The 23,383-nt window shown below is 37.8% G+C and overlaps 1 protein-coding gene across 5 annotated transcripts in view; it reads right to left on the reverse strand.

The window, feature by feature from the left end:
* The window catches only part of vps13a (vacuolar protein sorting 13 homolog A), a 99,937-nt gene that overhangs the window by 57,162 nt on the left and 19,392 nt on the right, over positions 1–23,383 (reverse strand). For 4 of the 5 annotated variants that reach the window (XR_012383588.1, XR_012383587.1, XM_009304309.4 and 1 more), the window contains exons 18-35: positions 21,936–22,137; positions 21,320–21,434; positions 21,028–21,164; positions 19,169–19,301; positions 18,962–19,079; positions 16,065–16,209; positions 14,228–14,312; positions 13,314–13,483; positions 11,971–12,127; positions 9,771–9,850; positions 8,769–8,828; positions 8,426–8,630; positions 6,255–6,371; positions 6,072–6,175; positions 4,952–5,119; positions 2,053–2,360; positions 1,517–1,664; positions 1,299–1,440 (exon numbers count right to left, since the gene is read on the reverse strand). Coding sequence is in view for 3 of the 5 variants with exons in the window: in XM_009304309.4 (XP_009302584.1) it covers positions 1,299–1,440; positions 1,517–1,664; positions 2,053–2,360; positions 4,952–5,119; positions 6,072–6,175; positions 6,255–6,371; positions 8,426–8,630; positions 8,769–8,828; positions 9,771–9,850; positions 11,971–12,127; positions 13,314–13,483; positions 14,228–14,312; positions 16,065–16,209; positions 18,962–19,079; positions 19,169–19,301; positions 21,028–21,164; positions 21,320–21,434; positions 21,936–22,137 (2,594 nt within the window). In the remaining 2 variants the exon portion in view is untranslated. The remainder of the gene's footprint in view (positions 1–1,298; positions 1,441–1,516; positions 1,665–2,052; positions 2,361–4,951; positions 5,120–6,071; positions 6,176–6,254; positions 6,372–8,425; positions 8,631–8,768; positions 8,829–9,770; positions 9,851–11,970; positions 12,128–13,313; positions 13,484–14,227; positions 14,313–16,064; positions 16,210–18,961; positions 19,080–19,168; positions 19,302–21,027; positions 21,165–21,319; positions 21,435–21,935; positions 22,138–23,383) is intronic. The other variant, NM_001118893.2, reaches the window with a different exon arrangement.

Below are 23,383 nucleotides of genomic sequence, written 5' to 3' on the forward strand. Positions count from 1 at the left end.
TGCTGGTTGCATTTCCAAAATTTTTTCCTGCCAATCTTAAGCCAATTGTAATCTTTTGTTCTGGTATAATTTGGAGTTTCCACAACCATAGCAGAGTGAGCACTCCAGCTTGCCCCCACCCTGATCTAAACATAATAGTTTCAGGGTGTTTTCACACCTGTGAATCGATTCAGTTGTTCCGAAACAGAGATTACAATTGTTACATTGTTGCTCTTTGCTCTTGGAGCGGTTCGCTTTCACACTGCAAAGTTTCTAATCGGACCAAAAGAGCAAAAACAAGTCACGTGCGAGTAAACTCTCCTCACATTGGTCAGAGTGTCAGGGTTTATTTTGCAGCGTCCCGCTCAGCTGTCAGGAGAGGTGGTGGTTTGGTGGTGATTGACAGGGTGTGCGCGCGCGACGTGTCTGAGGAGAGATGCGGTGGGGAGGGGTGAGAAGGGTGCGCGACGATGCCTATTGAAGGACCGGGAGGGAGACCCGAGATTACCGGGAGATCATCACTCGTTTGCGGGCATCCGGAGACTCACGAAACTTCCCGCCCTACTCATAATTCTCTCTTCATATAGCCGTAAGCCTGTTACATATCCATAAAACACTGTGATATAACCGCGCTCGGATCGGATCGCTTTCTCACTGTAATCGGACCGCTCCAGGGTTCGTTTCAATCGAGCCGAGACCACCTCATTCAAGCGATCTCCGAGCGATTACTTTGGCGCGGAACAGAGCGCGATTGCCCTGTTCACATATGCCAAACGAACCGCGCTAACTGGGCAAACGAGACACGTTCCCAAACAAAAGTGTAGGTGTGAAAGCACCCTCAATAACTCATTTCTAATAACCGTTTTCTTTTCTCTTTACCATGATGATGGTAAATAATATTAGACTGGATATTCTTCAAGACGTTAGTTTTCAGCTTAAAGTGACATTTAAAGGCTTAACTAGGGTAATTAGGGTAAAGTTAGGGTAATTAACAGTGGTTTGTTCTGTAGACAATCCAAAACAAATATCGCTGAAGGTGGCTAATAATATTGACCTTAAAATGGCTTTAAATAAATTAAGAACTGCTTTTATTCTAGCCGAAATAAAACAAGTAAGACTTTCTCCAGAAGAACATTATAATATGTTATAGGAAATGCTGTAAAAAATTCTCAGTTAATGCTCTGTTAAACATCATTTGGGAATTTTATTTAATTTTTTTTAAATCACGGGAGGGCGAATAATTTTGACTTCAACTGTATATACAGTAGTATAGTTCAAACAGCCAACACGGTAGACTTGAATCTGTGCATTTCTGATACCTCCAGAACCCTGGGAGCCTTTGTTAGAAACCGTATCTCCTTTATCAGAGCTGGACGGAGCTGGAGGAGCATCAGACGTCTCGGACAGATTCTCACTCAGAGTCTTCAGCACCACAGTCAGATCCTCCTGACTCAAGATCAGCTATAATATAACAGACATTAACGTTAGCTGCAATATCCCACTATGATCACTTACAGAAACGTGCACAAGCACTTACGCTCATGGGCTTGAGGTGAGCATTGATCTGGATGTCGGGTATGCTGTGATACCAGGAGGCGGAGAGATTGCGTTTGATTGACAGGTCCATGTTGACTGGCTTGAGCAACTGAATCTCGCTGTTAAACTTGTCATCAGTGAACGTTGTCCTGAGGAAAATACAAGCATAGTGGAAACATTACCAATTGAGCGGCATGGTGGCTCAGTGGCTCGCACCGTCCCCTCACAGCAAGAAGGTCGCTGGTTCAAGTCCAGGCTGGGCCAGTTGGCATTTCTGTGTGGAGTTTGTATGTTCTCCCCATATTGTCGTGGGCTTCCTCCGGGTGCTCTGGTTTCCCCCACAGCCCAAACACATGCTCTGTGGGTGAATTGAATGAACTAAATTTGCCTTAGTGTAAGAGTGTGTGTGAGTGTATGGGTGTTTCCCAGTACTAGGTTGTGGCTGCATAAAACATATGCTGGAGTAGTAGGCGGTTCATTCCGCTGTGGCGACCCCTGATAAATAAGTGACTAAGCTGAATGTAATACTCTACTAACCTGTACATTTTCAGATCACTCAATCCGACAGCCATGATGTCCATGACAGGAGGGATCTTGGTGTGTGTTGGAGAGGAGACGATCTCAAAGCGGTTCTTTACAGTCACTAAACCCAGATCTGCCACAATGACGTTGTGGGAAACTGAGGATTGTGGGAGGAAGACAACAGGAGCTTTGATGTCGACGTCCAGGGAGATCCGAGTACTTCTCTCTGCCAGCTCCAGAACCCCCGTGGCTGCTTTCTCTGCTGCCTGGGCCGTCACCTCCGCCAATGCATTTTTAGCCTCCTGGAAATTATTAATAAATGCCTGACAAGGAAAGATAAAGAGAGCAGGAGAGAGACCATTAGGCTAAAAAATACTGAAAAAAAAAACATACATACACATATTAACAAAGCATTTACTTCTATTTCTGTAACTGTAGGGTGCTCCCCAGGGCTCAGTTCTAGGCCCTCTCCAATTTTATAATAATAAATATTACTAGTAGAATCAGTTTAAATGTTATTATGAAACATATTGTTATTATTATGATTCAACATCTTCATTCATTCATTTTCTTGTCGGCTTAGTCCCTTTATTAATCCGGGGTCCCCACAGTGGAATGAACCGCCAACTTATCCAGCAAGTTTTTACGCAGCCGCAACCCATCTCTGGGAAACATCCCCACACACATTCACACACACACTCATACACTACGGACAATTTAGCCTACTCAATTCACCTGTACCGCATGTCTTTGGACTGTGGGGGAAACCGGAGCACCCGGAGGAAACCCACGCGAAGGCAGGGAGAACATGCAAACTCCACACAGAAACGCCAACTGAGCCGAGGTTCGAACCAGCGAACCAGCGACCCAGCGACGTTCTTGCTGTGAGGCGACAGCACTACCTACTGCGCCACTGCCTCGCCCTGATTCAACATCTTGCTAATTATTATAAGTACGAGTAGTAGCAGTAGTAGTAGTTTTATCAGTTTTTGTGCTATCTACCTGGATGTGATCATCTTTACTTTCTACGTCTTATAATCAATTTAATATCACTTGTTAGAGCTACCTACTCCCATACAAAGAATCACCTGTTCGATTCAAGCTCCGACTGGATTGGGTGCAGTAGGACTTGTGGATATGAGGTTTAGGGGGGGGTGAGTGTAACGGAAGCCATCTAGCAACATGCTATGCAGGTAAACCTCACTCCTCTGATCTGCAAATGTGCTCTAGTGACAGACACTAGAGGCCATGGTCTTAAGCCTCCTTGTAAGATTCATCCAAAGAATCGCCGGTTCAATCCAAGCTCAAACTGGGTTGGGTGCAGTGAGACTAGTGGGTAACACCTGGGGGCTCGTCCGGGATGGAAAGAGGTTTAGCGGGGGTGAGTGTTACGGCAGCCAGCTAGCGAAGTGCTATGTGGGTAAACCTCATTCCTCTGACCTCTAAATGTGGTCTAGCAACAGACGCTAGAGTGGTTTTTAGCCTCCTTGTTAGAGCAACCGCCTCCCCTACAAAAACTTGCGGGTTCAATCCCAGCTCAGACCTGGTTGGTGCAGTAGCACCGGTGGGATACACACGTGGGGGCTCGTCCGGGATGTGAGTGAGTGTAACAGAGGTCAGCTAGAGGCCATGGTCTTTAGCCTCCTTGTTAGAGCAACCGACTCAAATACAAACAATTGCCAGTTCGATCCCAGCTCAGACCAAATTGGGTACAGCCATACTGGTGGGTTACACAAGATTTTGTGAGACTAAATAGAATACAAATAAACCACATATGAAACTTGTTTCTAATAGAAACAAGCAATTTGTTTCTATTAAAAAACTATAGGGTGCTCCCCAGGGCTCGGTATTAGGACCTTTTCAATAATTTTAAAATAATAATATTATTAGTAGAACAAATATCATTATTAAACATAATAATATTATTAAACACCTTAACATTAGTGGTAGTAGTATCCTTTTTATGTGATTATATGGGTGTGATTATCTTTTAGTCTTAAAATCTCTTATGTATATATACAGTTAAAGTCAGAATTATTAGCCCCCTTCGAATTGTTTTCTTCTTTTTAAAATATTTTCCAAATGATGTTTAACAGAGCAATGAAATTTTCACAGTATGTCTGATAATATTTTTTCTTCTGGAAAAAGTCTTATTTGTTTTATTTCGGCTAGAATAAAAGCAGTTTTGAATTTTTTGAACACAATTTTAGGGACAAAGTTATTGGCTCTTTTAAGCAATTTTTTTTCTTGATAGTCTACAGAAAAAAACATCGTTATACAAAGACTTGCTAATTACCCTAACCTGCCTAGTATACCTAATTAACCTAGTCAAGCCTTTAAATGTCACTTTAAGCTGTATAGAAGTGTCTTGAAAAATATCTAGTCAAATATTATTTACTGTCATCATGACAAAGATAAAATAAATCAGTTGTTAGAAATGTGTTATTAAAACTATTATGATTAGAAACGTGTTGAAAAAATCTGCTCTCTGTTAAACAGAAATTGGGGAAAAAAAAATAAACAAGCGATCTAATAATTCAGGGGGGCTAATAATTCTGACTTCAACTGTATATTGACTCATGTATATTTTATTGTCTCTTATAGTCAATTCAATATAAATCCTTTTCAATTTTAATTTTTATGTGATTTTTAAAGTAAAAAAAAAGAAACAAGATGTTGTGGGGCTAAATATAAAAAAACACACACAATTCAACAAAACAGTTTGTTTCTATTAAGAAGAAACTGTAGGGTGCTCCCTAAGGCTCGGTTCTAGGCCCGCTCCACTTTTAAAATGAATAGCATTATTATTATTATGAGTTTAAATTTTCTTATTAGTAGTATTAGTAGTAGTATAACTTTCTTTGTTTGGGAAAACATTAGTGGATGCATTGGTGAACGAGAGATGAACACTTACCAGTATTGAGGACATAAACTTGTTGAGGAAAATAACTTGAATGCAGCCCACGGTCAGGGTTACGCTAGTGTCCACAATGTGCATGTCTGTGTAAGCGTCACCCTCCGTTGCATCGACATGGTTCACCATGCGGAAATCAAACACCTCCTTATCAGCGATGGACACTGCCTGCATATCATAAACATTTTCCATCATTAGTCTCACACTAAAAACATCATGTTCGAAAAACGCCACAAATATGCCACAAAAAAGCATTATCTAATTAATGTCATTTAAAAGGCAGAATTTAAATGACAACGTAAAACCTGTAAAATCTAATAAGCAAAACCTCTTTTACTCCAATTAAATAGAAAATCTGAATTAACCATGATATTGTATAGTAAACTGGTATTTTACAGTTTAGATTTTGATTATATTAATCCTATTCAAGTGGAAATGCATTTCACTTGCATTTTTGGCTAAACAAATGTACGCAAACTATAAAAAGTACAAATCAATTTCTTAAAAGCTACAATATCTATATTAATATTTTTAAGCCTTACATTTATTCAGAAGTAAATTGGGATTTTTTTTAGGAATTGAAATAGGCTCTAAAGTATTTATTAGATAAAATGTGTATTTCAAGTTTGTTTAAAATTAAAAGTCTAACATTAAATAGATTTTTTTATTCATATTTCTTTTTGGTTATTATCTGTATTTTGGGTACAAAATAAAGTGTATCTGGACTTTACATTGATATTTGGAAAGCATGTATAATTCCATAATTATTAAATAAAGTTGGGAGCAGAAATATTTATAAATCAAGTGTACTTTTTTGATTTATATATATATATATATATATATATATATATATATATATATATATATATATATATATATTTTTTTTTTTTTTTTTTTTATTAATAATAATTGCACCCCTGAGTTTTAAGCACATTAAACTTCTTTACATAATTTACACTAAAATGGGTAATAATACTGGGTGCTGTTCAGTTGTTTTAACATTTCTTTGATAAAAGGTTTTGATTATCTTCAAAACACTGTAAAAGTGTTCTATAAAACTGTTTATAAAAGTGTACCAGTTGATTAATTTATATTTAATATGCTAAATAGCATTTTCTACCTTTTTATAAAGTGCCTCTTTGTCACAATCCAGAATGATGATGTTCTTCAAGTTAGCCAGAATCTCCACAGACTTCTTCTTCATCTGAACTTCAGAAACCAGTCCTGATGGGAGTTAACATGCTGTGTTAGAAGCTCTCCCTGGTTTTTTGTGTTTGAGTGCATCTACAGATGTGTCTATTACCCTCTATGCTGATCTCAGAGATCCTGGCTTTCTCTCCTCGTATGAACACCTTCAGACAGTTGAGGTCTGCGCGGATGTGCAAATTCACCACATCCTCAAACTTTGACTTCTTGTAGGCTGGAGCAGAAAAAAAACAATAATATGAGAATCAGGCATGCGGTGAAATTAACATTCTGGGCAGAAAATTCTGCATGCACTTGGCCAAAAAAGCGAAACTGAAAATGGTTTGTAATAATTATTTATGATTTTATTGAATAAAATAAAGTAATTTTGTAATAATCAATAACTTGATTTAAAATTAGACCGAAAAAACACAAGGCCTCTAAACCAAATGTATCGATAGTGGATGAATGGAGAGGTGTAATTTTACTAGTGTTGAAATGGCAACACGGTAGTGCTACTGGATGCAGCAGGAACAAGTATACTACATAGAAATGTCCTGTCGGAAAGAAATTTGAGCAGACTTTACTTTTTTGGTGAGCATGCGCCATCAACAGTGCGCTCTGTTTTTGAACTTTGGTCAACACAGTATACAATTCCTATGCCCAGTCCAAAGCTGCTTCAGACCAAACGCTGGCTGGTCACTGCGGCTTAATACAGCCTTTTCTGGGGGGTCATATTTTTAACTTTTTTTTTTCTTTCCCAAAACTAACCCAATAACCCACCAAACAACTAACCCACTTACCAAACAACTAACCAACTAACTAACCAAATCACTAACAAACAACCCACACCACTAACCAACCAAACCACTAACCAACCAACTAAACAACTAACCAAATAAACAACCAACAAGCCACTAAACAACCAACCCAACCACTAACTAACCAACCAACTCACTAACAAACCAACCAACCAACCAACCAACCAACCAAACTACTTACCAACCAACCAACCAACCAACCAACCAAACCAAACTACTAACCAACTCTCCAACCAAACCACTAACCAACCAACCTAACAACTAACCAGCCATTCAACCAAACCAATAAGCAAACAACCAATCAAACCATTAACCAACCAACGAAACCAAACCACAAACCTACCAACCGACCAACCAAACCAAACATTTAACCTACCGACCCACTAACCAACCTAAACCATTAACCTACCAACCTAACAACTAACCAGCCATTCAACCAAACCAATAAGCAAACAACCAATCAAACCATTAACCAACCAACGAAACCAAACCACAAACCTACCAACCGACCAACCAAACCAAACATTTAACCTACCGACCCACTAACCAACCTAAACCATTAACCTACCAACCCAAACCACTAATCTACAAACCACTAACCAACCCAAACCACTAACCTATCAACTTACTAATCAACCCAAACCACTAATCAACCAACCCAAACCATTAACCTACCAACCCATTAACCTACCAACCAACCCACTAACCAACCCAAACCATTAACCTACCAACCCAAACGATTAATCTACCAACCCACTAACCAACCCAAACCACTAACCTATCAACTTACTAATCAATCCAAACCACTTATCTACCAACCCACTAACCAACACAAACCACTAACCTATCAATCCACTGACCAACCCAACCCACTAACCTACCAACCCACTAACTAAACCACCCCACTAACCAACCAACCAACCAACCAACCTAAACCACTAACCCACCAACCCACCTACTAACCAACCAACCAACCAACCAACCCACAAACCAACCAATCAACCAACCAACCAACCAACCCACTAACTAAACCACCCCACTAACCAACCAACCAACCAACCAACCTAAACCACTAACCCACCAACCCACCTACTAACCAACCAACCAACAAACCAACCAACCAACCAACCAACCAACCAACCAACCAACCAACCAATCCACTAACCTACCAACCCACTATCTAAACCACCCCACTAACCAACCAACCCAAACCACTAACCTATCAACCCACTAACCAACCAACCAACCAACCAACCCACTAACCAACCAACCAACCAACCAACCAACCAACCCACTAAACCACCCACTCACTCACATCACTGACTCGCATGTTTTATGAGGCGGATTGGCCAAACACTGAAACACAGTTTTCTAATAGTCTTTTTCTGTGTCCAAAATTTCAGCGCATTGCTAACGGCATGAAATATCAAGACAATATAACAGGAGCAGGCAAAATAAACTTTCTTACAAGACTTCTTGGCCACAGCAGAATTCTCTACTTTAGCCTCCTCCTCTTCTTCTTCTTCCTCCTCCTCCTCCTCTTCCTCCTTGGGAATTATTGGTTGTTCCTCCTGGGTCTCCTTCTTCATCGGTGGCAGAAGATTATTTAGGAAGTTCATGGAGTTCAGGAGAGCCTCTGTGTGCAGGTGAATGTCCAGAGAGGAGAAATTCACCTGGTGCAAAAAAAAAAAAACACAGATTAAACTTATTATGGAACTGAAGTTTTCTTCTCTGTTATGATGTAGATAACTCTGCCCCTTTGGCTAACTATGACATTGTTTTTAAAGGCTGTGATTTGTGAACAGGCTTACCTTGATTAGTTGCTCTGTATTTTTGTACATAGCTTTAAAATCTGGTGCATTTTTGTCTGCCTGAAGAAAAAACAGGGTATTTGTGAAATCAGGGTTATCCGAGTTAACTAAAGCCATAAAGTTGATTTCTAATGTTTGAAATATTATAAACAACATATTAGATAATATATAATAAATAAAATATATAAAAAGTTTTTACTTGCAAAAATTTATTTTTAATTATTTTAAATTAAATTAAGTTATTTATTTTAAATTAAATTTATTAAATAAATTAAATAAAGAAATAAAGTTGCATTAAATAAAAACTTCACGGACATAAAATATTTTTTAAAATGAAAAAAACTTAAAAATAAAATGAAAACAATATAAAAATGCAAAAATAACTAAAATATTAAAAATAAAATATGAAATTTATATAAAAAAAATTAATGGACAAAAAAAAAAGTCTACATGACCTATAAAAAACTGATAATATGAATTTTCCTTCAGCTTAGTCCCTTATTCATTAGAGGTCGCCACAGCGGAATGAACCGACAACTTATCCAGGATATGTTTTACACAGTGGGTGCCTACACACACACTCATATGCTACAGCCAATTTAGTTAGTCCAATTCCCCTACAGCGCATGTGTTTGCACCCGGAGGCAACCCACGTCAACACGAGGAGAACATGCAAACTCCACACAGAAACACCAACTGGCCTAGCCATGGCTTGAATCAGCAATCTTCTTGCTGTGAGGTGTCAGTGCTACCCACTGAGCCACTCTGCTGCATGAACTGATAATAATGGACTAAAAATAATATTATAACAACAGTAATGCTATGATGAACTACAGGATCAGAGAAAATAAAAACAAAACAAATACACTTTACACATTACGACGCTTTCTAAATCATTGCTGTCTGGGTTATTAATAAAAATAAAGATTCACTACTAAATTTAGCGTGAGTGTTGGATATTTTAAAGCTAATTTGATTAAACAGCTGACACTCTCCTCTTACCTTGACATACTCCAGAGTGAGCAGATCCTCCTCTGTGTTGTCCAGCGTGGTGATAAGGTGAACTTTCTTGTCCTCAGAATCTTCACACAAACACACAAAATCCTCAAACATGTTAATATTTAATAGCGGAACTCATTTTAAGACATGCTCGAGCTCTATCTCCAACAAAACGTGCAAAAGATAAGAGCTGATTTCCAATAGAAATACACATTATAACATGTTATACTACAGCTCTGATGAATGCGGAATCTGATTGGCTGATGAGCATTCTAAATTCTGGCGTTACTTTCAGATAAAGTAGTTCTGGCAGGTTTTGAGCGCATTACAGCTCCATTTCACTACGCTGAATGATTTCAGTGATTTCACAGATTGGTAGTAACATGCTAATTCATGCTAGAATCATGCTAACAACATGCTAATTCATACTACAATCATGCTAATTCATGCTAGAATCATGCTAGTAACATGCTAATTCATGCTAGAATCATGCTAGTAACATGCTAATTCATGCTAGAATCATGCTAGTAACATGCTAATTCATGCTAGAATCATGCTAGTAACATGCTAATTCATGGTAGAATCATGCTAGTAACATGCTAATTCATGGTAGAATCATGCTAACAACATGCTAATTCATACTAGAATCATGCTAATTCATGCTAGAATCATGCTAGTAACATGCTAATTCATGCTAGAATCATGCTAACAACATGCTAATTCATGCTAGAATCATGCTAGTAACATGCTAATTCATGGTAGAATCATGCTAACAACATGCTAATTCATGCTAGAATCATGCTAGTTCATGCTAGAATCATGCTAGTAACATGCTAATTCATGCTAACAACATGCTAATTCATGCTAGAATCATGCTAGTAACATGCTAATTCAAGCTAGAATCATGCTAACAACATGCTAATTCATGCTAGAATCATGATAGTAACATGCTAATTCATGCTAGAATCATGCTAGTAACATGCTAGAATCATGCTAGTAACATGCTAATTCATGGTAGAATCATGCTAACAACATGCTAATTCATGCTAGAATCATGCTAGTAACATGCTAATTCATGCTAACAACATGCTAATTCATGCTAGAATCATGCTAGTAACAAGCTAATTCAAGCTAGAATCATGCTAGTAACATGCTAATTCATGCTAGAATCATGCTAGTAACATGCTAATTCATGCTAGAATCATGCTAGTAACATGCTAATTCATGCTAGAATCATGCTAACAACATGCTAATTCATACTACAATCATGCTAATTCATGCTAGAATCATGCTAGTAACATGTTAATTCATGCTAGAATCATGCTAACAACATGCTAATTCATGCTAGAATCATGCTAGAATCATGCTAACAACATGCTAATTCATGCTAGAATCATGCTAGTAACATGCTAATTCATACTAGAGTCATTTGCTGCGTCCGAAACCGCATACTTCCATACTATATAGTACGCCAAAATCAGTATGCGAGGCGAGTAGTATGTCCGAATTCATAGAATTCGAAAATCAGTAACCGAGAAGTACCCCGATAAGTTACAACTTCCGGCGAGATTCTAGAGTGCGCATCCTATGCACGCAGCGCTATCCCATAATGCCCCACGAGAGAATTCATGAATGGAAGTGAAGCGACGCAACTGACGCAGGTAGGTCCCGTGACCATGACAAAATGGAGGATGTAATACGTCCGAATTCCATTCATACTTTTCACATTCAGACTGTATAGAACGTACTTTTCTAACGGGTCGAGTAGTACGTTTAAATTCAAATGCAGTACCTACTGAGTAGTAGGCGGTTTCGGATGCAGCCATGCTAACAACATGCTAATTCATGCTAGAATCATGCTAGTAACATGCTAATTCATGCTAGAATCATGCTAATTCATGCTAGTAACATGCTAATTCAAGCTAGAATCATACTAACATGCTATTTACACTTTAAAACCACTTCAAACTTTCAGACTCTGCTTTTCAAGCCACCATAATGTTTGTTCTTTAATTTTTAATTTAACTTTAATATCTAGTTTTCAAATTAAAGTAGTTCTGGCAGGTTTTGAGAGCATTACAGCTCCATATCACTACGCTGAATGATTTCAGTGATTTCACAGCCTCAAAAAGCAGTAGGCGATTTCGGACGCAGCCCTGGTGTCTCATTAGCGGGTAAAAGGTTGTGTTTTGAGTGCACTTACCCAAGTATTCTGAGCACTCGAGGCAGATCTCACGCAGGAAAGTGTACGACGACATGTCAAACGTGCGAAGTTTGAGCTCTGTTCCCAATCCATCGATGAACAGATGCAGAACACTCACTTCCTGTCTATTCGACACACGGCACAGCTGCACCGAGAGCTGCGGGTAAAACAAACAGGGGAAACGTGCTATTTAAAGAGGGACAGCACACCCAAAAACCATTAAAAATAGGTTTTAATTCACACTTCACATCACAAACAGGATTGAGTTTCTTTCTTCTGTTGAACACAAAAAAAGGATATTTTGAGAAATGTTAGAAACCTGTAACCATTGACTTCCATAGTATTTGTTGTTATAATGGTTACAGGCTCACGAACATTTTTCAAAACATCTTTTTTTGTTCAAATGAAAAAGAAAACTCAGAGGTTTGAAATCAAATTATTAATTATAAATTTTCATTTTGTGTGAACTATCCCACAGGTTAATGTGCAGGTTAGTGTATACTCCATCAGCTGTTTTCATTTCTGTTAGCTTTGCGTTTTCAACAGTTTGGCGCCATCTAGTGACTAAATAGTGAGCAGGTTAGTGTATACTCCATCAGCTGTTTTCATTTCTATCAGCTTTGTGTTTTTGACTGTTTGGCGCCATCTTGTGTCTGAATAATGTGCAGGTTAGTGTATACTCCATCAGCTGTTTTCATTACTGTCAGCTTTGTGTTTTTGACTGTTTGGCGCCATCTTGTGTCTGAATAATGCGCAGGTTAGTGTATACTCCATCAGCTGTTTTCATTACTATAAGCTTTGTGTTTTTGACTGTTTGGCACCATCGTGTGTCTGAATAATGCGCAGGTTAGTGTATACTCCATCATCTGTTTTAGTTTCTGTCAGCTTTGTGTTTTTGAATGTTTGGCACCATCGTGTGTCTGAATAATGTGCAGGTTAGTGTATACTCCATCAGCTGTTTTCATTACTGTCAGCTTTGTGTTTTTGACTGTTTGGCGCCATCTTGTGACTGAATAATGCGCAGGTTAGTGTATACTCCATCAGCTGTTTTCATTACTGTCAGCTTTGTGTTTTTGACTGTTTGGCACCATCGTGTGTCTGAATAATGCGCAGGTTAGTGTATACTCCATCAGCTGTTTTCTTTACTATTAGCTTTGTGTTTTTGACTGTTTGGCACCATCTTGTGTCTGAATAATGCGCAGGTTAGTGTATACTCCATCAGCTGTCAGCTTTGCATTTAATTAAAGAATTCATAAATTGTTACAGCTCAGAACAATGTTTTGTTTCTAATGTTTGTGTTTTGTGGCAAGTAGCTGGTGTAATAAGCAGGAAAAAGTTCAGACCTTGTTGATCTCAAAACTAAGCAGAAACTCAGTCATGTTCTTCTTGGGGTCTTTGAGCACCATAGACAGACGTTTATCAGCTGCTGAAGCATGCCGAGAGTCCGACGAGGCCTCGAAGAACGGCAGATCCTCGATCGGTGAACTGGGGGCGTCAAAGAACAGCTCCTCCTCTGAAAAAACACAGTGTTTCATATGGTCAAATGTAACCCTGCATGACAACATCTTGTGTTACACAGGTATATTTTTGGCAATAACTAAAAATACATTGTATGAGTCTAAATTATCGATTCCTCTTTCATACCAAAAATCACCAGTGTAATAAGTAAAAATCATCTTCTATGCAGATATTTAGTACATTTCCTACTGTAAATATATCAAAAATCAATATTGATTGAGTGATGTGCATTGCTGTTACATCTCAAGAGATGTTTTAGCGATATGGCAAACGCAACACAAAGAAATTCTCAGTTCAGGTGATTTTTCTTTACTAACACTGATAGATTTTGTCAGTAAGATAGCCCAAACAAAACTATGAGGAGAAAGAAAGTTCTAGTAATGTGTTTATTTATAATGAGGGGAAGAATTGACAGGCATAAAAAAGATAATAATATAAAAAAAACACCTGGACATGAAATTAAAGCAAATAATAAAAGACAAAAAAAACCCCCACTCTAACTAAATCCCAGTCCCAACCAAAATGTAAGAACTTAACATGGGCAAAATTTAAAGGGGTTTATCCTCAATATTCAGATTTTTTTTCCACATTAAGATTCAAACTGACAAATTTCGGCCAAATATTGTCTTATTCTAACAAACCATACATTAATAACAACCTTATTTATTCAGTTTTAATTTAAAAAATATGACCGATCTGTGGAGTATTTCTCTGTAAGTTTAGTCTCTGTTTGTCTGACCTGAGCCGTATATGATGGACGCACGCAGGTCATCTATAGCTGGCCTTCGGGGCGTGAGCTGAGGGGTATTTCCTCGCTTGGAGGCCTAATAAAAAAATTTAAAAATTAAAAAGCGTGATCACATCGTTAGAAAACCAAACAACACTCCTGGCGCTTGCCAACACAATGCAAATATGTTCAAATGAACCAAAATGACATAAGCTTCTGAATCAGGACAGGTGTACTTCTAAAGGAAAATGTATAATGTTTAATTGCATATTTTGTAGCGATTTATTAAAACAAATTAAATGCATCAACTGTGAGAAAATGTTATATATATGTATATATGTATAAATGTTATATAAATGTTATATAAATGTATATATGTGTATATATATATATACACACACACACACACACACACACACACACACACACACACACACACACACACACACACACACACACACACACACACACACACACACACACACACACACACACACACATATGTACACACACACACACACACACACACACATATATATATACATATATATATATAAATACATTATTATATAATATATATAATATAATATATATATATATATATATTATATTACTAATATAACATTTGAGCGCGTTCTTAAACAGCACTGATTTGTCATTATGTTCACGTGCTCAACAGAAGTGACAGTAAATGGCTGTGAAGGTCATCAGTTCACCAAACTCACCACTGTTTACTGAATGTAACCACAGGTACAAGAGGCACTGGAGCATTTTAAGGCTGTGAAGATCAGCTGGTTTGTCTTTATGCTGACATGCAAGTAATCCACTGACGAATCACAGCATTAAAATGCTCCAGTGTATGTGTGTGTATGTGTGTGTATGTGTGTGTATGTGTGTGTGTGTGTGTGTAAGCATCAGACAACTTTATTCTGTAAAATTGAATTATTATATTACTGAAATACTAAATAATATTAACAAAATAAATGAAAAATACAACTAAAATACAATCTAATCATCAGAAAAAAGCAAATATATCAACTTAAAATGTTAAACAAACTGTTAGAAATTAATAAGTAGTTTGAAGTATTTTTTAAAAACTATTTAAAAAGTTCGAAAGAAAACATTACTGTAATCTAAAACGAAGCAAAAAATATACTGAAACTATATATGAAAAACATATTGAAAATTGCATTTCTTTAAGCATTATTTTAACATATTCCTAAACAACAAAACACTTAAAAACAAAAACAGCTAATTCATATTATGAAAATAAAGCAATTTAGGAGTACATAAACAATATTAAACTAATATGAACTAACAGTCAATTGTCAGATGATTATCCACATATTTCGCTTAATATATGCAATATTTTATTTCCGTAATTTAATTTCATATGATCAACATCTGAAGAGTTCACTTGCAAAAACAGAAAACCAAAATTTCCGGAAGTTTGCAATAAAACTCAATACCACTTAATAAACTTAATTGTCATCATTTCTGACAACTAACTAAAAAGCAGAGTTAGTTACTTCATGGCACAGCCGGGATTCAAACCAGTGACCTTCTTGCTGTGAGGCGACAGTGCTAACCACTGAGCCACCGTGTCGCCCCAGTGTTAGTAATTTCCACAAATCCTGTTTTATGCAATTGTACTCTTCAATCCACAACTTAAAATCAAAACATCTAAAAATGACTCAAATGAAAACACGTGATATACTCCTCCTAGATACTTTACTGAATCAACTCTTATCTAGTGTTATTAAACAATTACAAAGCAGCAAAGGTCCGTTTTCTCAAGAGATAGTGGCCCAAATTAAATCTGGCCCAGTCTTCATCATTGTGTGTTTACCTTTGGAGTGGCCTGCGTGTTTCTGGACTGAGGCGTGGGCCGGCTCTCAGGTAGAGGAATACTGCTGAGCAGAGCCAGAACGCCACGCACTTTATCATCAGAGATCCGCAGAGACAGCAGAGGCAGCTCACCGTGCATCTTAAACCTCAACAACAGCAACAAGACAACACACATCAATGCAAGATTAATATATGTGTTACATACTGTTGAAGAAATGTAGAAGCCCTCCTTTAATATTTTAGTTCTTCAAAATTTTCCAAGTGCTGTTGAATGGAGAAAAGCTTTTTAAGATTTCAGATTTTAAAGGGTTATCTAGGTTAACTAGGCAAGGCAATGATCAACAGTGGGTTGCTTTGTAGGCAAGCAAAAATACTAAATTCCTAAAGGGATAGTTCACCCAGAAATAAACTACGTAATTATGTAAACATATTTTAATACCATTTTCAGTTTATAAACTGTGAGAATATTTGGTTTGGCTGCATATATACACATGCACTAAGGCAGTGGTTCCCAACCTTATTTTGCCTGAGACCCCCTTTTTAATAGGAAAATATTGTAAGGCCCCCCTCCACATTTAATGATATTATCGCTCATAAAAGTTTGCAGTAATGATGACAAAAAAATGCTGTTTTCAAACAAACGGTAAGATTATTACTGTATCTAGATATGCTTATACACAAATAATATTCTAACGTAAAATATAAAAGCAAACCATCAGGCCATCTGTAACTGAAAAATGTAAGACTTTGGCTTTAAAATTGGCCCTATTTGAAATTCAATAAGAAAAATATCCATATTCACACTGATGTATAAGGGAAAAAATAATATAGGCTTTTACAATGTACTACTTGCATGTTATTTATTATGCTCCATCAATTAGTCCGAGGATTGCTGCGAGGCCAATAATTGAGACTCTGTCTTTGTTGTTGAGTACGGGTTACAAATTTGCCCATTTTTAGTCATCTAGGGCAGTGGTTCTCAACCTGTTTATCACCACGTACAATTGTCACTTTTACTGCGGACCAGGGTGGTGGGGTGTTTCGTAGGTTGATCCATTAACCGCTTTCCCAGAAGATGACAAGCTGACAAAACATTGCTGTCACTCTCTGGTACAAGTTTATTTATGGAATAAATTACAAAGCACTGCAGTGTTGGTGTGTTCTGTGTTTGTCAGAGAAAACTACTCTTACCGAAATATGAATATTCCATACAACCTGAAGCTGATTGGTCAATTCTTGTCATAGGTGCGATCGCGTCACACCACACCTCCATTGGAAACAACAAACTTGTGCAAACTCTAGAAATACCCAATATGCGAAGGGCGCTTAAAAGGCGGCTGTCATTTGCGATCTCCAGCAGTTGATCTTCTTGCAGAGCCATGCTGGATTCACCTGATTTGTTGACAAATTTGTTGCGAATCCATACCTTGGCAGTTCGTGGGTCGTTCACAGGGTCTTTTCCCCTTAGCAAAGACACTTATCAAAGATGTCCGTTTCTTACTCATTTTGCTGCTTGTGGGTTAAATTTGAGCGCTCAAGTGACCGAGACGTAAGCGAGAGAGTACTGTCATTTTTCAAAATAAAAGATCGTTCAGACTCGGATAATAAATAAAACGGAAATAATTAATGATTTCTTGTGCGGCCCGGTACCAATTGATTCACAGAGCGGTGTTTGAGGACCACTGAGCCACTGCTAAGAAATGTTTAAAATAAGCCCCCCACAGAGCTCGCTGAGGCCCCCCTGTTGGGAATCACTGCACTTAGGCATACATTTTTCAATATTTAAGGTCTAAGGCCCCGTTTACACTAGTGCGTTTTAGTTTGAAAACGCATAAGTTTTGCTACGGTTTCGCCATCCGTCCACACTACGCCGGAGTTCTCGAGCGCCGAAAACGGAGCGTTTTGAAAACGCTGGAGAGGCCGTTTTCATTCTGAAACGCTGCTGCTCCGTCTCAGTGTGGATGGGGAAAGACGGAGACATCTGAAAACGGAGGCGGGGCTGCAAACGTTCGCCTATCTGATTGGGGCTTTTCCTCAATATTAAGTAGCCCACACACAGTTCAGTCTCGCATCCTCTTCTTGTAAGTTAAGACTTTGCAAGTTTGATCAAGGCTGCAGTCTCCCCCTTCTCAGTTTGATATGGAAAACATACCGAGGACACGGGTAAATCTTCAAAGGGAACAGTGTACTTTATAACTTCATTCACATCACCTTGGCTACGTTGTTTCACTTTCTCAACAATAAAATGTAAACATGATTTAAGGAATTGCCTATTTTCTTTTTAATATTAGCAACTAAACAGACAGCAGAAATGTTGAGGCGCCGTGCTGCATATATGGGCGTCATCTTCACTGTGTGGATATTTATAACAAAACGGAGCCGATAACAACTGCCTCCTTTCAATTTCAGTGTAAATACGAAACGCACCCTCTCTTTTGCTGAATATCAGTTTTAATAATAAATAATTATAAAAGTATAACATACAATAAGTTTTTACATTGTAGGAAATAAAGGCAAGCGATCAGTCAATGTACCTGGATTAATCATTAACTTATCTTTGCGCTTAACCAAAACATGTTACCCGTGAACAAGTAACTTAATAGATTCCAATGACCAAAGTCAGGGAATTGTGTGTGTGTGGTCACGTGATGTGCGTTTTCAGCGTTTTGGTGTGGACGGAGAGCTGTTCAGAAATGGTGGGTAAAACGCGAGAGTGGACGCGGATCGTTTTCATTCTACAACGCCGTTTTAAAACTAAAACGCACTAGTGTAAACGGGGCCTAAAAACCTGTCTGCTGTATAGCACAGAAAAAAAAAAACATTGCAACGTCCATTTTTGTCCAGTTTTTTTTTTTTTCATTTGTGAATGTGCAAAGAAACATTCCTCCAGCTCCTTACTTGGGCATCCTGGAGTCTGTGACCACCATCGCTCTGCTAAAGACCACCTTCAGGTCCACTGGCTCCAGGATGTGGAAAGCAGACTGTCTTAGCGGACGAGCCCGCTTCCAGTCTCCACCTAACAAACACACAGTGTGTGTAAAGTGCCTACAATGTCCCTTAATTTCGAAACCTAGTACTGACAGGTATGTTATTATGTGTGCGCACCTGCTTTGGAGTAGAGGAACTGCAGACTGCTGAGCTGGACGTCGAAGCTGTCGTACGCTCGAGACATGATGTCCTCTAGAGTACTGCTGCCCGCAGACAGCTGAGGAAGATCAGCTCGGCTCTGACTTGACATCTGCACACAAACACACACACTTTAACACAACGGCGTGTGTGCATTTATTACACAGCTTTCAGAACTGCTCCATTCTGTCTGGTCAGTTGCAACACTCTAAGGTCAAATATTCGATTAAAGACTGCAGCAATACTGTTGAAGTGTTTTGTCTCTGGCTATCTATCAGTCAATCGGTTCGTTAGTTAGTACGTTCATTCATTCATAAATTAGTTAGTTCAATTGTTCATAAGTTCGCCAATGAGTTCCCTCGTTAGTTTGTCCATTCATTAGTTAGTTTGTTCATTAGATCACCATTTGAATAATAATTGGTTAGTTTGCTCCTTAATTCGTAAGATTGTTCTTTAGTTCGCTGGTGAGTTTGCCCAGTTAGTTTGTTAATTTATTCATTAAATGGTTAGTTTATTCATTTGTTAGTTTGCTCTTGAGTTTCGCTGGTTCACCATTTAAATAATAATTTGTTGGTTAGTTTGTTCGCTCGTTAGTTCATTCATTCTTTAGTTTCGCTGGCGAGTTCGCTTATTAGTTTGTTTGTAAATGTGTTCATTAAATGGTTAGTTCATTAATTTGTTTTTAATTTGTACGTTTGTTGGCTCGTTCATTAATTTGTTGTTTGTTGGTTTACTATTTATTTTTTAATTTGTAAGTCATTTTATTCGTTCGTTAGCTTATTTGTTTTTTCGTTACTTTGCTGGTGAGTTCGCTCCTTATTTCGCTCGTTAAATGTTCGTTAGTTACAAATTTCTTCGTTTCTTTATTGCTAGTTCGTTAGTTCACTATTTCAATAAAACTGTTAGCTTGTTCGTGCGTTAGTTCATTTGCTTTTTCTTTAGTTCGTTAGCTAGTTTGCTGGTGAGTTGGCTTATTGGTTCGTTCATTAAATGGTTTGTTAGTTAGCTCATTTCTTCATTTGTTCATTGTTAGTTTGTTAGTTCACCATTTCAATAATTTGTTAGTTAGTTTGATCGTTTCGTTAGTTAATTTGCTTATTCGATATTTGGTTTGTTAGTTTGCTAGGGAGTTTGCTCCTTGGTTCGACCATTACACGGTTCGTTAGTTCACTTCTTCCTCGTTAGTTTACTGTATCAATAACAATTTGTTAGTTTGTTCGCTAGTTCATTTGCTTATTTGTTAGCTAGTTCGTTAGTTTGCTAGTGAGTTTGCTCCTTGGTTCGTTCATTAAATGGTTTGTTAGTTAGCTCATTTCTTCATTTGTTCATTGTTAGTTCGTTAGCTCACCATTTCAATAATAATTTGTTAGTTAGTTCGATCGTTTCATTAGTTCATTTGCTTATTCGTTAGTTAGTTTGCTGGTGAGTTTGCTCCTTAATTTGTTCATTAAATGGTTTGTTAGTTCATTACTTCATTGTTAGTTCACAATTTCAATAACAATTTGTTAGTTTGTTCATTCCTTAGTTCATTTGCTTATTCGTTAGTTTGCTGGTGAGTTTGCTCCTTAGTTCGTTCATTAAACGGTTTGTTAGTTAGCTCATTTCTTCATTGTCAGTTCGTTAGCTCACCATTTCAATAATAATTTGTTAGTTAGTTCGATCGTTCGTTAGTTCATTTGCTTTTTCGTTAGTTAGTTTGTTGGTGAGTTTGCTCCTTAATTCGTTCATTAAATGGTTCGTTAGTTAATTTCCTCATTTGTTCACTGTAAGTTCACTGATTCAACAGTAATTAGTTAGGCTGTTAGTTAATTCATTAGTTCGTTAGTTTGTGTTTTTACCTGAAAATGACCCAGATCTAGAATGGCAAGGTTGTGTTTGGGGTCATAAAAGCCGTTTTCCGGTACGATGACATACGAGGCCATGAGGTTTATTTTCAGATCCAGAACTTTCTGCGTCTCAATGATGTACATGAGGCCTGTCAACAATCAACAACACCGTTTTACTACTAACTAAAATTTTCTGAATGTACAACTATTTAAACTATTAAAAAACTAAATATGACCGGAATTAAGACAGACACATACATACATACATACAGACAGACAGACACAGACGCACACACATACACACCTGTGGAGGTTTTGTCTCTGAACTGCTCCAGCTTCATCAGTGTGGCGTTGGTCAGTTCATCCAGCTGCAGGTCTTTAGGAGGCATGAAGAAAGCGGACATACTGTTCACGGTCATCTACAACAAAACAACAAACTCACTTTCACTTAAAGTTGAAACATAAGCTGCAATAGATTTAGTCCATGAGGGATTTGATTGGACAGTTGTGGTTTGCTTTAGGCACATTTCAAAGGACTGACAGATTGATCCCGCCTTCAAACCAGTAAACACCAATCAGGGAGGAGAAAAGATAGATGAGAGAGGGGAAGATATTTTGATTAAAGGTTAAAAGAACACATTAACTCTAATAAACACTGGAATTATTATTTAAAAACTGTGACTTTTTTAACTTTACATTCAAATTTTAACTTTAAATAAAGATTTAAAGGGATTCTGACTGGTTTTTATTGTTTATAACCTAGAATAAAATCTGACAGTGATCCCAATCATATTGTTTTAAGAACTACGTCATTATCAGTAGCAACTACGTCATTATCGTGAGCCTTAGAGTTATCATGTTTGGTGTAAACGGGCCTTTGGGAATATATGAAGAATATATTAACTGTCACAGAGCCTCACTGCATCATAGATGATCTCCAGCGGCTGGGACTCGATGCGCAGTCTCTGGTCAGCACGAGCGTCCAGCGGGTTGGTCTCGAACATGAGGTTCAGCAGACTTTTATCCTTCATGCCGTCCACATGACGTGGAGAAAGCAGGATCGGGGCCGACTTTTCCCGCGGGAGACCGGACACTTCAAACGACGACAGCTGAGCGGAGATCCTGACAGGACAATAGCAAAATTAATACTGCTTTAATAAAATATATTTCAATTACATAAATAACATTAAATCATATAATCAAAATCATAAAACACTATTAAGTTAATTTTCTCTACGACAGGGTTACTTTACCATCATAAAAAGGTTTACTAATTTAATTTTCAATTTTTCCAATTTAAATTCCATTAGCTTTTAATTATACCTATATATATATATATATATATATATATATATATATATATATATATATATATATATATATATATATATATATATATATATATATATATATATATATATATATATATATATATATATTCTGTTTATTATTTAAGCTTTTAGATTTCATTATTTTAGCATTTTTTTTTATTATTGTAATCAAAATAATTGGGGGCGGTGCAGTTTTCACAGAGAAATGCCAAGTTTATTATATAATAATATATTAAACTGTAATATATTGTACATAAAGTAAACATAATCTACCGTCATTTTATTAATTGTAATGCTGTGTTCACACCAGATGCAGAACGCGCAGATAAATCACGCTATTTGCGCGTAAATAGCCGCGTGAACATTTGAGGTTACTCGCTTCATTCGCGCGTCAAATCCGCTTCATTCGCGCGTCAAATCCGCTTCATTCGCGCGTCAAATACGCTTCATTCGCGCGTCAAATACGCTTCATTCGCGCGTCAAATACGCTTCATTCGCGCGTCAAATACGCTTCATTCGCATGTCAAATTCACTTCAGAACAGACGTGGATTTGCGTGATAAGCAGGGCTTCTGTCTGCCCGGTAACTCTAGCTTCATTGCTAAATGGCTAACATGGATTTTATGAAGAAAATAACAGTGTTTATGTGCTTTATGAAGGCTGAAAAACAGCGTTGATACGTTTAGGGTCGTGTCTGAGTCCACTAGTTTAAAACTAGTAGTTAACCTGGATGACGGAGGCTTTCAGCGGTGCTTCTGACTGAGCCGAGCCCAGTTTGATGACTTGTTGTCGGTGTCGCCTGGAGGATTTCCTCCAGGACACCATCAATAGGTTCTACGTCACAATCACGCCCCCACAAGAGCAAGCTCCTGATTGGTTACTGCAGCGCGAATGTCCGCTGAAGTTCAGATTTTCGAACTGGAGTGATTTGCGTCAAACGTGCAAAACGCTCAATTCGCGGTGCGTATCGTTCGTATCGTGGCATTCGCGCAGCGCCATTCGCGCAATATGCGTCATTCGCACCACGCCGTTCTCGCG

This window comes from Danio rerio, chromosome 8 (genome assembly GCF_049306965.1).
Source record: "Danio rerio strain Tuebingen ecotype United States chromosome 8, GRCz12tu, whole genome shotgun sequence".
Lineage (NCBI taxonomy): Eukaryota > Metazoa > Chordata > Actinopteri > Cypriniformes > Danionidae > Danio > Danio rerio.